Source organism: Rhagoletis zephyria, unplaced genomic scaffold, assembly GCF_001687245.7.
Source record: "Rhagoletis zephyria isolate East Lansing unplaced genomic scaffold, Rhagoletis_zephyria_1.1 Rzeph_scaffold_06451, whole genome shotgun sequence".
NCBI lineage: Eukaryota > Metazoa > Arthropoda > Insecta > Diptera > Tephritidae > Rhagoletis > Rhagoletis zephyria.
Genome location: NW_016163534.1, coordinates 19,034 through 36,017, shown reverse-complemented (window position 1 = coordinate 36,017; position 16,984 = coordinate 19,034). Strand labels below are relative to the sequence as shown.

The 16,984-nt window shown below is 40.5% G+C and overlaps 1 protein-coding gene across 1 annotated transcript; it reads right to left on the bottom strand.

The window, feature by feature from the left end:
* Window positions 1-14,379: 14,379 nt before the first annotated feature.
* Window positions 14,380-16,417, bottom strand: LOC108373186 (uncharacterized). The gene is made up of 2 exons (XM_017629047.1): window positions 14,965-16,417; window positions 14,380-14,904 (listed from the first exon to the last, which is right to left on the bottom strand). The coding sequence occupies exons 1-2, from the start codon at window positions 15,653-15,655 to the stop codon at window positions 14,675-14,677; spliced, it is 921 nt and encodes a 306-aa protein (XP_017484536.1). The 5' UTR covers window positions 15,656-16,417; the 3' UTR covers window positions 14,380-14,674.
* Between the last annotated feature and the right edge of the window lie 567 nt (window positions 16,418-16,984).

Here is a 16,984-nt window from a genome sequence, read left to right as displayed (position 1 = left end):
TTTTTTTGCCTTTTTAAAGATATTTGCCTTTTCTATCTTTAAAATAGTGATGTAGCATTTACAATTTTTTTTTAGATTAAAAAATACATATATAGAGCGCAGGGACCTCTTGCCAAATTGGTGTTGGAATAATTCAAAACCGTTTTCTCAGCTAATGTAGGCTTNAAAAAAAAAATGTTTACTTTTTAAAGCAATAAAAGAAAATTAGATCAAAAAGCTAAAAAATTCAATACAGATAGTTTATAAAACTAAATAAAAAAAAAAAATAAATAAAAAAGGAAAAAGAAAATTTTCCTGCCCTAGGACTCGAACTCGGATCTCTCGAATGGCACGCTAGTGCTCTGCTCACTCAGCCATTGCGTCTGTTGAGCCGGTGCGCGCAAAATGATATAAATACTTATTTTTATATTTTGTTTTAAACTGAACGAAAAAAGTGAGTGATGCCACAAAAATGAAGGGCCGCAACTGGGGCCATACTTAAATTCTTCATTTCATAATTTTTAACTCTGAGAGGAAACATTAATTAACAGATTTAACGATCATTAGTTAAGTGCTCGTTAGAGCTAATTTAAGGAACGTTTCTGAGTGCGGCTGTTAATAATAATAATAATAGATTGGCGCTTACACATATGTTGGTGTTTGGCCGAGCCTATCCTCCGACTTGTGGCGTGCGCCTTGATGTTGTCACACAAAGCGGAGGGACCTACAGTTTTACGCCGACTCCGAACGGCGATTGTATTTTTATGAGAAACTGTTTTTCATGGTAGAAATACACTCGGAGGTTTGCCATTACCTGCCGAGGGACGACCGCTGTTAAGAAAAAACTTTTTTGCGGCTGTTAGTCCCATAAAAATTGTTTTGATAACTAAAAGAATTGTTTTACGCTCGGATTTTTTCAATTTAAAGATGAAACCAAAGGCGATATCTCCGAGCCAATTGAAATGTATTTTGTCAATATATTTAGCTTTCCGTGCTAGTATTGCACCCTCATTAGAATTATACAAAATAGCATTAACAGTATTATAAAAAATTAGTCACATAATCACTACAATAATATTTATCAGCCATAGAGTACTTACAAAAGTATGTACTAAATTATGTATGTGTGTTTAACGCAAATTAAACTGCGGGCCCTTGGATTGTGCATCTTATCATACACACATATATGTATAAGTAAGTAAATATAATTGGCGGTATGTATACCCTGTCTATAAAAACAATTAATTCAAACTCATACACACAATGTTCTTTTTTATAAAAAAAAAGAAAAAGCAAAAGACATACTTATGGGAGTAGCACGTAATAATAAGAAAACTTCCAGCATAATAAATTAAAAAAATTTAAATTGGAAACCGCAAAGATAGACAAATTCTATTATAACGAAAAGCGAGGGAATTATTGACTCAAATGTCAAAATTTATAAGTTCTATTCGTTGCAACAAGACGAGCAGGTATATATGAAGCGAGAGAAGCATCAAACATAAAAACCGAAAAATTAAACTAAACGCCAATCAAAGGCACATGGGCAGCAAAACAACAACAACAATAAGTGTGTATACTATCTCTGTCACTAACTAGAGCGTCAACCGTGATATATCAACATTAAGAATGCAAGCATGCGTATTCATACATACGTGTATGTATCATAGTTCGGCAATGCAAAACACCAACTATACAGCACAAAGAGAAAAGTAATCAGCTGTGCCGTTTTTAGCGCAATCTTTTTCTCTACGCCTAATACCTAAAAATTATGCTGTCTATGACAAATGTAACCTAATTAACACCGGATATTGGTAAGGAGTTTATTATAAATAGGGTTCAGATTTTCCGTATCCCTTTGTCGGTTTAATGTATTTTTACTAATCTTTATGTGAATCATCTCCGAAATATTAAGTTTGTTCCAATGCTTCTCCCTATCCAAAATTTTGACCTGTTCCCAATCAAAATCATGATCCGTATTAACTTTATGTATTGTAGTCATAGAGGTTGGATTTAACTTGTTTATGTCTCTTCGATGTTCATTAATGCGGGTCACTAACTTTCGCTTAGTTTGGCCAACGTAGTTACTATCACATTATTTGCAGTTTATCTTGTATACCACTCCTTGGGTCTGATCTTTCTCTAAAGGGTTTTTTAACTTTTTAACAAATTTATCATTAACTCTATTGTTAACTGAAAAAATTGTTTTGAAATTATATTTCTTATTGATCTTGTTCACTGTTTTTGAGAACCCTTCAATATACGGTAGCACCATTAAATTTTCCGTCCGGTTATTTTGATACTGTAGGTTTCTATCTAAATTATCACTATTGTTCTAATATAAACGTTTCCTAACGTAGAACTTGATAAACTTATGCGGGTAACGATTCGCTAGCAAGACCTTTTCAACAAATTTTAAATTTTTGCGGTGGTGCTTATGATCCGCCAACTTAATCGCTTTATCAACAAGCATAGAAACAACTCCCACTTTCTGGCTCAATTGATGTGACGAGTAAAAATCGATATAGCGGAACGAGGTAGTGGGTTTGTGGTACCAATTGAACAAAACAAAACAACAACAAAATTTCTTTCGATTGGTACCACAAACCCACTACCTCGTTCCGCTATATCGATTTTTCATTCGATTACCCTTGATATTAATTCAGGTCTATTACATGCGCCCCACGCTTTTCATTTTCAATCTCATAAATGGTTTATAATGACTTTTGCTAAAATTTCAAAATCAAAGGTTATCACAACAAATTCTATGGGACTGAGAAATATTATTTCCAAATTTTTAGCCCTATTTAAAACCTCGCTATAAGCAAAAATTAAATTGAAAAACGCTGAGTATGGAGGATTCTATACTTATATAAATTAAATCAAAAAAAAAACTTTTTAATATACAACGCTTTTATAAATGGGCTAAAAATTAAACAATATTTCTTAGTCCCATAAAAATTGTTTTGATAACAAGTGTAGGGACTAGCCCTTACACTGGCGCGGTAATACCCTCAGGTGGCAACACTGAGCGAGATGAAGAAACGTCAATTCTTAAATTTTAACCGATACACGGCAGCTAACGTCACGCGAAAAATAGATACACAATTTGATTTGACTTTTTGGTTGCAACACGTTTGTATTGAGAGTATTGTATTTGAATAAATTTTACAATAAAGAATATATAGAATTGAGTTCTATAATTGGTTACCCCGCAAGAAACACAGAATGAGCGACGATGGTAATGACCGATTCGAAGACGCGGCTACTCCAGTTCATGTGGCACGGCTCGCCCTTAAGCCGCCACCGTTTTGGAAGCCAAATCCCCGGCTGTGGTTCGCGCAGGTTGAGGCGCAGTTTGTACGTGCAGGAATCTCCACTGACGAGACCAAGTACTACACTGTAGTGGCAGAAATTGATTCGGCGGTGTTGGCACATGCTAGCGACATAATTACGTCACCGCCGGCTTCAGGGAAGTACGAGCTCCTGAAAGAGCGGTTGATTACGGAGTTTGGGGAGTCAAAAGAGAAACGCTTGAAACGATTATTTGAAGGGTGCAGATTGGGAGACAAAAAAGCCACAACTTTGCTGCGAGAAATGAAAGACTTGGCTGATCAACACATTGACAAGGAAGTTTTGAAATCGCTTTGGTTACAACGTTTACCAACTAATATCCAGCAAATTTTAGCAACGTTCGAAGGCAGCATCGAAGAACTGGCTANCGTTTACCAACTAATATCCAGCAAATTTTAGCAACGTTCGAAGGCAGCATGAACTGGCTATGAAAGCTGACACTATAATGGAAATTTCTGCAACAAATGTTGATGTTAATGTGGTCAAGGTACCGGATGACGGCATGCAAGCTGCTATCTCCGACTTGACGAACAGGCTAGATCGCCTCACACGCAATAATCAACGCAACTTCGTCCGCAGCGACCGGAGCTACACGAATAACGTGTCTCATTCGCAACGACCTGTTAGTTCTCGGCAGGGCGCATCTACGCCGAAACAGGACACTCTTTGTTGGTATCACCGTACGTTTGGCGACAGCGCAACCAGGTGCCGCTCGCCTTGTACTTATCGTCAACAACGCGCGGAAAACTAGTTAGCCCTCCGTTTAAAGCGGCCACAACGGAGGCTAACACCAGCTCGTGCCGCCTTTACGTGCGAGACAAAAATACATCATTAAGATTTTTAATCGACACCGGCGCCGAAGTGTCTGTAATGCCCAAGCACAGTGGCGACAATACGCAGATTACTACTACGAAGTTAGTAGCTGCTAACAATACTTTTATCAACACCTATGGTAAGAAACGCATCACTTTAGATTTAGGTTTACAGCAAACATTCTCTTGGGTTTTTATTATTGCTGACGTAGCATATCCGATATTGGGTGCCGATTTTTTACAATATTACAATATATTGGTAGATGTAAAAAGCAAGGCAATCATACACCGTACAACGAATTCGCAGACCGTCTGTCAGATAATGAAACTAACACGCAGCATTATCTCATTAAGAGAGACCGATGCATTTCAACGCATTTTAGCACGTTTTCCTGACCTCACCAGCGATGCGGCTCAGCCCAAGAAAACCCAAACGGCAGTACAACACTATATAGAGACAAGAGGTGCACCCGTCGTGCAGAAAGTACGTCGTCTTTCCCCAGAAAAATTGGAAATCGCAAAAAGGGAGTTTGAGTACCTGTTAGATCGTGGAATTTGTCAGCGCTCGAAAAGTCAATGGGCCAGCCCGTTGCACATGGTGAGAAAGTCGAATGGTTCTTGGCGCCCATGTGGCGATTATCGACGCCTGAACGCTGTTACAATCCCAGATAGCTACCCTGTGCGCCATATTCAGGACTTTGGTAGTGATTTACACGGTAAAACGATATTTTCCGTGATTGATTGCAGAAAGGCTTATCACCAGATTCCGGTGCATCCGACGGACGTGCCGAAGACGGCTATACTCACCCCATTTGGGCTGTTTGAATTTAAATTCATGACGTTTGGCCTGAGAAACGCCGCTCAGACATTCCAACGCTTCATAGACGAAGCAGTCAGAGGACTGTCATTTGTATTCCCGTATTTGGATGATGTATTGGTGGCATCTTCTTCGCCCGAGGAACATGCGCAACACCTGGAGGTACTGTTCAAACGCTATCGTGAGAATGGCTTGATCATAAATGCGGAGAAGTGTCAGCTAGGTAAAGCAGAGGTGGAATTCCTAGGCCATCTCGTGTCGTCAAGCGGTGTCAAACCTCTTCCTCACAAAGTAAAAGCTATTCTGGATTTTAAAAAACCGAAAGAAATCCACGAGCTTAGAAGTTTTTTAGGCGCGGTAAATTTTTATCGGCGATTTTTGCCGCATGCGGCTGCCACTGAGGCACCTCTTCATAAATTGATGGGGCCGTGTAAGAAGCGTGACAAGACCGTGATAAGCTGGACAACGGAAGCAGAAAACGCGTTTGAAAACTTAAAAAAACAATTGGCCGAAGCAACACTACTTGCTTTTCCGTTGCGAGGCGCCACCATTGCTGTAATGGCAGACGCATCGGATATCGCGGTAGGGGCTGTGCTCCAGCAACGAGTCGGTGACGAATGGTTACCTTTAGGGTTCTACTCGCAGAAATTTACTCCGGCCGAACAACGATACAGCGCTTACGATCGCGAGTTACTCGCCATTTATAAAGCAGTCCGACACTTTCGCTACTTTTTAGAGGGAACGAATTTTATAATTTTCACCGATCATAAACCGCTTATACACGCTTTTGACCAAAAATGGGAAAAGCTGTCACCACGACAAACGCGACAGTTAAATTTCATAAGTCAGTTTTCGTCGGACATCAGGCACATTAAAGGGACTGATAACATCGTAGCCGATATGCTCTCAAGGATAGAAACGTTCGCTATTCCATCACCAATCGACCTGCAGCATCTACGCGACGAACAAAATAAAAGCGGCGAGTTACAAGAGCTGCTAAAAGGCGAGTCTACTGCCTTGCACCTGGTACGTTGTCGTCATCCAGATACGGACATTGATATAATTTGTGATGATTCAACTGGCACATACCGCCCCTATATTCCCGAGAGCCTGCGACAGGTGGTGTTCAACGCCAATCACGGGTTAGCACACCCGGGGGCACGCGCAACCATTAAGTTAGTTTCCAAGAGTTTTGTGTGGAAGAAGATGAGCAGCGATTTACGGGCACGAGTGCGTAGCTGCTTAGCATGCCAGCGTTGCAAGGTTGCACGACATACAAAAGGAGAACTGCAAACATTTACGGTCCCTGCCAAGCGATTCGAACACATTAATGTGGATATTGTTGGACCTTTTACGCCTTCTAGGGGGTATACGTATTGCCTAACGTGTGTAGACAGATTCTCTAGATGGATAGAGGTTATCCCGTTGGAGAACATGACAGCTGAAACTGTCGCCAGAGAGCTACTCAATGGCTGGGTAAGCCGTTTTGGTACACCGAGGTACATCACCACGGATCAGGGCCGGCAGTTTGAAAGCGCCTTGTTCCAACAACTAGCGAAACTGCTGGGAGTGAAGCACGTACATACTACCAGCTACCATCCACAAGCAAATGGCCTGGTGGAAAGATGGCATCGGGTTCTGAAGGCCGCGCTCAGGTGCCATTCGGCCGACGCCAACTGGGTGGACGCATTACCGATTGTTCTACTGGGTTTGCGAACGGCTGTGAAGGAGGAGTTGGGCGCATCTGTCGCGGAAATGCTTTATGGCCAGACGATCCGACTTCCCAGTGGCTTTTTGGATGCCACAGAGAATACGGCCGCGGATGAGCAGAGTTTTTTGAGGGAACTACGACAACATTTCGAGAACATGAACCCGGTGCAAACTTCACAGCACGGAAGGCCTGCAGTTTACGTGCCCAAGGACTTGCGTTTTTGTAGTCAGGTATTTCTACGGGACGACACCATCCATAAACCGTTGAAGGCTCCTTACGACGGACCATATCTTGTGGTACACAGGCATCCGAAGACGTACACTATAGCAGCAAGTTACAGTATCTATTGATCGACTCAAACCGGCGTATTTTCCTAAAGATGAGTTGGCAGCTATAAATAGATCTGGAACATGGAAAGAACTACCTTTTCTTGGCGCTTCTTCTTGAAAGGGGGTGGTGTAGGGACTAGCCCTTATACTGGCGCGGTAATACACTCAGGTGGCAACACTGAGCGAGATGAAGAAACGTCAATTTTTTAAATTTTAACCGATACACGGCAGCTAACGTCACGCGAAAAATAGATACACAATTTGATTTGACATTTTGGTTGCAACACGTTTGTATTGAGAGTATTGTATTTGAATAAATTTTACAATAAAGAATATATAGAATTGAGTTCTATACAAGTATCAACAAGTATATTAAGGTTTCTTATGAAATAGATTGTACTTTTCCATTTCGGCATAACACATAACATTAATTCATTTTCACCTCTTCCAAATGTAGGATCACTGGTCTACCACTAAATGAACACAATTTGCCTATGATGCTACCAAATGGTCAAATCTTTGGACAATTGGTAAATATGAATTTACATAAATACACCATTTTAACTTATTGTTCATTTTAGGCAGTACCGGAAATAACCAAAGAAGATGGTGGCGTTATTTGTCCAATAACAAATACAATGTTTTCACATCCAAAAATTGAGAAAGTTTTCGTAATGTAAAATATCAATCGATAATTTATTGTAATAGTTATAAATGAAACTAAGTACTCACGTATAAAAATTCATTTTGGGAATAGTTCACATTGTAACCAGTGCGCGGACTTCGAAAAAAATATTATTGGCAGATTTTACATGCAAAAAATGGTAGAAGTGGGTAGAGTTTTGAAAGAAACAATATCAGATAGTTTTTACTCAAATAGGATAAAACATGGCGAATTTATAAAAGATGGCGTTACCAGATCAGCTGGATTTACGCCTTCATGAACCTTAATGTCAAAATGATATATGTATGTATTTGTTGTTGTTACTCGCATTGTACGTAAATTTATTTTCGTGTAATTTTTGTTCACTTTCACTTGCGTTAACTGCTTTCATTTGATATGAATTCGCCTTGGGATGAATTGTATTTTTATATAAAGCCCAAGAATTAAATTCATGTGAATAAAATATTCAACAAAAACTTAAATTGGGCTCTAATCACGGCATCCGTTATCGAGTGGAACTCGATTCGAATCGAATTAATTAAAATTATAGCTTTTTATCCTACTTAATTTGAATTGAAAAAGAGAACACACACTAGTTCGATCATGGATGCCCTGATTCGGGCTCTTTATTAATTTAATAAGACGGAGACTCAAACAATTATTCTTCGACAAAGTTAACTTTTAATTTTTATTCAAGGTGCGTTCGATGTCAAAATATGTATGTTCATTTAAATCTGTTTGCTTTTTTTCGGCAAAATATTGGTATATTTTTAGCCTTTGTTGGTAAAAATGGTAGAAAATATAACTTAGCTCAAAGTCGGCAAATCTAGCAATAAAGTGGTAAAGTCCGTGCACTGACTGTACTTATATAATGAACTATCTAACAGAGAAGAAACTTTGAAAATTTCTACCTGATTGGAATGATACCTATAATTACAAAAGAATTCTTATGGCATAAGCACATATGACTAAAAAAGGAGTACCCAACATTGTTTACCACACTGTAAGCCACACTACTAGAAGGGATAGAGGCCTCTTCTCTCTCACAGGGACTCAAACGGGGGTCGTCACTCGTCAGAAACTTTTAGAGACAAATCGAACAAACCTAAAAAAATAAAACAGGGGGTTCCACAGGGTGTCCTTTCCCCATTATTGTTAACCTTTTACATTCCAAAGCTCCCTCAACCACCAGAGGGTGCCTCGATAGTCCCTTATGCTGTCGATTGTTCGATCATGGCGTCCGGGAATGGAATTGATGACTTGTCCTCGAAAGTAAGCGGTTATCTCGCCGAGCTTTCTCGCTTCTTCACTGTACGGAGCTTAACCCTCACCCCTACAAAATCCTCAGCACACTTTTTACCACATGGACGGTCAAACTACAACTGGGAATTCTCGTCGATGATACACCAATTCCGACGGTGAACAACCCGAAGATACTCGCAGTAACCTTCGATAGTCTGCTCTCCTTCTCGGCGCATACCACAGAGTACAAAGCCGCAAGAAGGTCATCAAGTGGCTAGCCGGCAGCACCTGTGGCAAAGACACGTTCATTCCCACGACAGCTGGTTCTACGTACCGGTATGACTCGGAATTTACCCGACCAAGGGCTGTTGTTCCGGCGATCTACGAAATCCTCTCGCCTACGAAATCCTCTGCTATCTTGTTCACCACCTGGACGAAGGGGGTCAGGCTACCGCTGGGAATTCAAGTCGATGATACATCAATTCCCACGGTGAATAACCCCAAAATACTCGGAGTAACATTCGACAGCCTGCTCTCCTCTGCGCACGCAACCGAATTGTCAACAAAGTACAGATCCGCAACAAAGTCTTCAAGTCGCTAGCCGGCAGTACCTGGGACAAAGACAAAGAAACATTGCTGCAACATACAAGGCAATAGGCCGGCGGGTTTTAAACTACGCAGTACCAGTGTGGTCGCCGGGGACTGGTAGGACGCTGTGGATGAAGCTACAGATAGCACAGAACACCACACTCAGGACAGCGACCGGATGCCTCCTGATGTTACCCGAACACCACCTCCATGAATTAGGGAGCATAACATAATACTCTGCAAGCAGTTTCTGGTTGGGAGCCACAGATGCGGCCACCTAAACAGACAGCTGCTTGCAGAGGAGCCCTCGCCTAGACACGTCAGGAGGCATCTATATGAACTGGCGGACGAAGTCCAGAGGTTCATTAAGCAGCCTTTGGACCCGTCAGCATACCTGTGAACGGTATTCACAGGGACTCAGTCTCGAGTTATGTAGACTCTAGACCTGTGAATGCCGTTCTAGGCACACAAACACGGGACATTGACGCGACGGAGCTCTATCTGCCTCGGGAGACAAGAACAACAATAGCCCAACTTCGCTCTGGCTACTGCAGCAGGCTGAACTCTTACCTGAGTAGGCTAAATGCGGATGTGCCGAATGAATGTCCGGCATGCGGAGAGACCCCTCACGACTCGAAACATCTCTTTGCATGCCCGGGAAAACCCTACAACCCAACGGCTGCCGTTAGTGGAACTCGACGACAACGACTGAGATGCCAACAACAACAGAGTTGAAATGGACTTTGAACAACACGCTTCTTCGGACCCGGAGCGATGCGCGAGCTATTTTAGCCGGCAGTTCATCCTGCATCCTCCAGTGGATAAATCCAAACGTGACCACAAGGCTGCACAAACTACCAAAACCAAGTGCGCCTCTTGTTTTCACCAGCGGTGAGGTAAGGGTAGCCATCGAGAAGGCGAAAGCCCCCAAAGCCATTGGACCCGACGGAATATGCATGCTGATGCTGAAAAATTTGGACCCTACGGGAGTAGCGTACCTAGCGGAGGTCCTTAGCTTGTGGTCCCACTGCTCAAACCGCGGAAACCAGCCAACAAAGGAGAGTCTTATCGTCCGATAACCCTCCTTTTCCCGTTTCCCGTATTTTACAAACCACCTGACCNCAAAGCCATTGGACCCGACGGAATATGCATGCTGATGCTGAAAAATTTGGACCCTACGGGAGTAGCGTACCTAGCGGAGGTCCTTAGCTTGTGGTCCCACTGCTCAAACCGCGGAAACCAGCCAACAAAGGAGAGTCTTATCGTCCGATAACCCTGCAACACCCGTTTCCCGTATTTTACAAACCACCTGACCCCAGCGAACATCGGCATGGGTTCCGTAAAGTGCACAGTACAACAACAGCACTTAATGCCTTAAATACCCAGATAACTCGTGGTCTAAACCGAAAGCGCCCCTGTGAGAGAACCAATATAATGGCGCTCGACCTGTCTAATACTGTCTGCTATTCAACGCTACTAGAAGACATAGAGGCCTCCTCTCTCCCACAGGGAGAGTGGTCGTAAATCGTCAGTAACTTTTAGAGACAAATCGAACACACCGCGGAGAATAAAACAGGGGGTTCCACAGGGTGGTCTTTCCCCATTACTGTTTAGCTTTTACATTTCAAAGCTCCCTCAACCAGGGGAGTCTCGATTGTCTCTTATGATGGCGATTGCTCGATCATGGCGTCCGGGAATGGAGTTGATGACTTGTGCCCGAAAGTAAACGATTATCTCGCCGAGATTTCTCGCTTCACTGCACAGAGCCTAACCCTCTCCCCTACAAAATCCTCAGTCACACTTTTTACCGTCTGGACGAAGGAGGTCAGACTCCAACAGCGAATTCACGTCGATGATACACCAATTCCGACGGTTAACAACCCGAATATACTGGAAGTAACATTTGGTAGTCTGCTCTCCTTCTCGGCGCATACAAGCTCAATTGTCAACAAAGTACAAAGCCGCAACAAGGTCCTCAAGTCGCTAGCCGGCAGCACCTGGGGCAAAGACAAAAAAACATTTCTGGCAACGTACAAGGCAATGGGCCGGCCGGTTCTGAACTACGCTGCGCCTGTGTGGTCACCGGGGACTAGTAGGACGCAGTGGATGAAGCTGCAGACTTGCCAAAACACGGCACTTAGGACAGCGACAGGATGCCTCTTAATGTCGCCGCAACACCACCTGCACGAGGAGGCCCAAATGCTCCCAGTTAAGGAGCATAACATAGTGCTCTGCAGGCAGTTGCTGGTTGGGAGCCACAGATGTGTCCATCCCAACAGGCAACTCCTTGCAGAAGAGCCTTCGCCCAGGCGCGTCAGGAGGCATCTTTACAAACTGACGGACGAAGTCTCCAGAGGTTCATCAATCAACCTCTGGACTAGTGATGGCACGATTAATCGAATAACCGATTATAATTGGTTATTTGCATTCGGTTAACGATTTAATTGTATCGAAATTTTCCTTTCGATTAGTCGAGCGATTAACCGATTAATTTTGAAAATAATCGAAAAGAAATCATCAAAAACTGGCTACTTTACTCACACAATAATGAATCAAAATTCCGTAACAAAATTGGCATTCTTACCACTCAAAAATATTAGGAACAATAAAAGTGTCCATTCTACCGGGTACATACATATACATGCATACTTTTACTAGTTGGGAGATTTTTTATATTCTCATATTCTGCAAATTTTTTAAACGATATTTTTGCAAAAAGCGCAACACAAGTTTAACCTAACAATTAAACAAATAAAACAACTAAAAAACGCAACGCAGGTATCCACATATTTTCATTTTATTTTCCAAATGCGGTGTTTCGCAATTGCTTCCACACGCTTTTTTATATGGAAGAAAATAAGCATCACCGTAGAAAAAATTGTCAAAAATCAACGGTAAGTGATACTTCAATTTTGCAGCGGCAGCAATGGGCTTACGCATACTGAGAATCTTTCTAAGGAATCAAATAAAAAAGCTCGAATTTTTTGAATAACAAAAATAATTCTTGTGATGCGCTTATAATTTTGACACGGGGTGTATAAGGGATGGTATACTACTTTACTTCTTTTTATTTATTGTTTCCCTTAGTTTTTAGTTTTCTTGATTGTTTGCGCACTGAATTCATGGTCAATTTTTTTAACTTAGTAAATGGTTTTTATTATTTTCGATTTTAATCGGTTAATTTCTTACGATTAACTGGAATTATTAATCGAATTCTTTCGATTAATCAATTAACCGATCAATCGATTATTAAAGTTTTTTTGCCATCACTACTCTGGACCCGGCAGCTTATCGACATACCTTGAACGACATTCACAGAGAGGCAGTCTCGAGTTATGTAGACTCCCGACCTGTGAATGCCGTTCTGGCTACACAACCACCAGACGTGGATGATACAAAACTTCGTCTGCCTCGGCAGACTCGGACCACAATAGCCCAACTGCGGTCTGGTTACTGCAGCAGGTTGAACTCATACCTGAGCAGATTAACCGAAGATATTCCAAACGAATGTCCGGCATGCGGAGAGTCGCTCCATGACTCACAGCATCTCTTCGTATGCCCCCTTAACCCCACCACGCTAACTCCCCTTTCCAAATGGACAGACCCCGTCGAGGCTGCACGCTTCCTAGGGCTGCCGTTAGTGGAGCTTGACGACAACGTTTAAGGAACTAACCGATCTGGGCGGCGTCGTTGTAGCCGCTACAACAACAACAACATTATTTACCACGCCGAATCATGATATTCGTTTTACATTTCCGGCTTGAAATTTAGTCTTATAAAATCTCGTATTTGTGGTCCATCTTTTGATAATCGGTTGTTGTCATTGTCCAGGCTTTTGCGCCATATACCAGCACGGGCATGATATAGAGTGTGGTTTTCGTACGTCGACAGATCACTTTACTCCTGAATTGCCTACTCAGTCGCAGGTAGCACTGCTTGGCAAGAGTGATTCTGCGTTGGATTTCCATGCTGACATTATTACCGTTGTTAATGCTGGTTCCCAAGTAAGCGAAATTCTTTACTTTCTCAAAAGTATAACTGCCAACAGTGACGTTGGTTTTTTTTTTTTGTTTATGGGGTGACGCCCCACAGTGCTGTGTCTCCATATAAAAAGTGGGCAAAAATAGAATAATGGACGGATTTGAGTAAAAATTCGTTTCTTGGTGGATTAGAGTACGGAGATTTCAAAAATCAATTTTTTTTTTACCTAGCTCTTACATTTTTCATGGAAACTGAGATTGAAACTGCAAAATTTGATATTCAGAAGTAGTTCCAATACTGAGTAGTTATTTTATTATTTATACAGGGCGTTTTCCTAATAATATTAAAGACTTCAAGGCTTCATTCTATGGCTTAATTCATGGCAAAAAAGATTCCCTATATCTCTCTTACGCAAACCCTCTAGGAATGGCAGCTACTTTCATTTTGGTCCTTTTTGACTACAAAATGTTTTTTTAAATTGATTATATCTTTTGGTGTGGATGTCACACGCTTAAAAAATTTGATTCATTCAAGACGACATTAAATACTCAAAAGACAAATATAATTTTGTTTTCCTTTTTATTAGTTACTTCGCACGAACAAGAGTTGTTGCAAAATACTGAATCAAAAATTATTTGTTTTATCTAACATGAATTTTGTGGTGTATTCATACATGAATTTCGGGTTGATATCATACTAGTCAGAAAAAGTGTAATCTATACTAGAAATCATACTAATCAGAAAAATCCCGTCCCATAGTATACCAACTGGAATGAATGTCAAATTCGTGGATTAGTATGACAAGTGGTAGGATCTTGACGTGCATACTGACTAGTATGTTCTGGCGCATAGACTGAGTAGTATGTCAACTGCTATGATTCTGATGGTATATATAATGACTAGTATGCCAACAGGTACGATCATGACGTATATACGAACTAGTATCTTAAATGGTATGATATTGATGTATATATTGACTAGTATGTCAACTGATATATTGCTGATGCAGAGGCTGACTAGTATGCCAACTGGTATAGTGCTGATGCAGAAGAGGACAATTGCCATCTCGTAGGACATCGCCGCGGCCAGTTGCTTATATGGAAAAATTACAGAACTCGAACTAGTTGAGGCCGTGTGGCTGACTAGTATTTGATTAGTATAAAACTAATTGAGTTGACTGAAGGGTACTTATTACTTTTAAGTTTCTTCAGCATCGACTAAATACTCTTCCAGCTCGTCCATTGTATAAACTGCATTTTTGTTTGGGATAGCACTCCTTTTAAAAACTACTTCAGGATCTGATGATATTGTTAAGTATGACATCAAGTCTCTGTTTGTATGCTCCCGAGCAGTTTTACGTGTATGATCATATCGTACGATACGTATGTGTTTATGTAAAGCTTCCAGAGCTTCCTCTGAAAAATTGCCTGTGGGAATAAATTCGTAGTAGTAAAAAATGCCGAATAGCAACAAATCGATTTTCTTACCAATTGGTAGATCGAAATACTCAATAACCTCACACCCATGCATCAATATTTTATGCACGCTGCTAGGCATGTAGTACCATTCGTATTCAGTCAAATACATTGTTCTTGTCCTTATAAGGAGCTCTCTAAACGCGTCGATATTAATACGCATTCCACACGATATTAATCGCAGTATTATTGAAAAATTTTGAATTAGCTCTTTATTAATGCCGGTAATTTCTGATGCCACTTCTGCATTTGAAAAAAATTTGCGAGCTGTGTTGCCATCATTAGTTGTTCCAAATCCAGTCTTTACTTGGTCCACTATTAAGCCTAATCTTGTCCTAAACTCATTTTGAATCCTAACTTTATTCGCAGAAAAGGCGTCTTTGTTTTCTTTGCGAACTTGCCAGCATTTAAATGTTAAACGGTATGCGATGTGGAGTAAACACTCAAAACATCTAATCCAAGCATGCAGTGTAGACAACCCATACTTGTAATGATTAGCGATTGGTACTTTTGTAAAATTAGTAACATTCATTTCGGTCGGTTTGGCATGGCAAATAAAACAGTTACTGGAAGCATTAGTGCCAGTCAAAATATTGGCAACAGATCCATCAATCATGGTGCAATGCATTTGATAAGAAACTTGAATCCCTTTTCCGTTTCGTATTACAACATCATCTTCTAAGTTCTCAATTTTTCTCGACATATCATTATATTCGAATAGAACTAGTTCGCGGTTTTCCTTCTTGAAACTAAACTTAATTGGACGACAATAAAAAGACGATGAGCATTTGTTATTGGTCCATATATTTTTGTTGGATGACAAATCAATTAACCTGGAAAAAATATTTATTTTTTAATAACTTATATGGCTTGTCGAAAAGATATAAGACCGTCATATCGCAAAATAGCTAATCGAGTAAATTAATTAATTCAGACCAGCCTTTTGCAAAATAATACTGTAAAAAGTTGTCAATGTAAATTAAAATGCCATTTACTGATCTAAACTCGAATTTATTTTTAAAGGCTATTGAATGTTTTTGGAAGACATATTAGATAATTTTTTGTTACCTCAGAGGGACTAGCGCAATGATGAACATAAACTCATCCGTTAATTTGTCGTCACCAAAATTTTGCTTATAGCGGCTATGCCCCGAACTTCCATCCATGCCCCACTTACAAACCAAAGAAGCTTTGGTTATGTCACCATTATCTGGGCTTAGTTCTAAAATACTTTGCGTTGTTTTCAGCAATAATGATTTCAGATCAACTTCGGCTGAATATTCAGTCGATTTAATCGTTGGCAGCAAAGTTTGTTTTTTTGTTTGCAATGCGTTTAAGCTCGGTATACAATCTTTATGCAACCGGTTTATTTTTGCACGTAAACTATTATATTTACGATCTGATAAGTTCAGATCTATGTATAGTGCGAGTGAATCAGATATGGGCAAACCTTCGGTACTACTTTCAAAACATTCTACTTTGCTTGCTTTTTTCATTTTTTTCAGAGCATACTCGAGCTCTTCGATGGAATAGTTTTTCAACAAATGCTCTACCCTTCGATTTTTTGTTCTCCGTGAAGCTTCGCAAAATTCTTCTTTAGAAGGTCTTCCCCGTTCAGCACATTTATCCTTATTTCCATTGGAATCCGGAAGGGAAAGGAATGTCCAATTTAGCCATTTAGAATATGTTTTTTCAAAAGCGCTTCTTTTGCGGCCACTATAATTCCACTTATTTTTCATCTCACTATTAAAAAGTTTTATTTTTTGATTCAAAAGTGCTTTGTCGCATTTAGCGTGTATTAATTTGTCTTCAAAAAATGCAGATAATGCAGACACTCTATCTGATGGACGAGTAGAAATCCAGATATCAGCTAAAATTGAGTTTTTTATAATTGAATTCATATTAATATTAGTTTTTTCACTATTTTACGCTTCACTACACAGCACAGAACACTACCGCGTGTGTCTACAGTAATAAACTTTACTATTTTGAAAGAATGTTTTGGCATTTAAGTAATGGAAAATACTGTGGT

Coding starts and splice junctions, on each gene's coding strand:
- LOC108373186 (XM_017629047.1), bottom strand. CDS start 15,655: ATGTCGAGAAAAATTGAGAACTTAGAAGATGATGTTGTAATACGAAAC. Junction 14,905..14,964: donor GTATTTCGATCTACCAATTG/GTAAGAAAATCG, acceptor TTATTCCCACAG/GCAATTTTTCAGAGGAAGCT.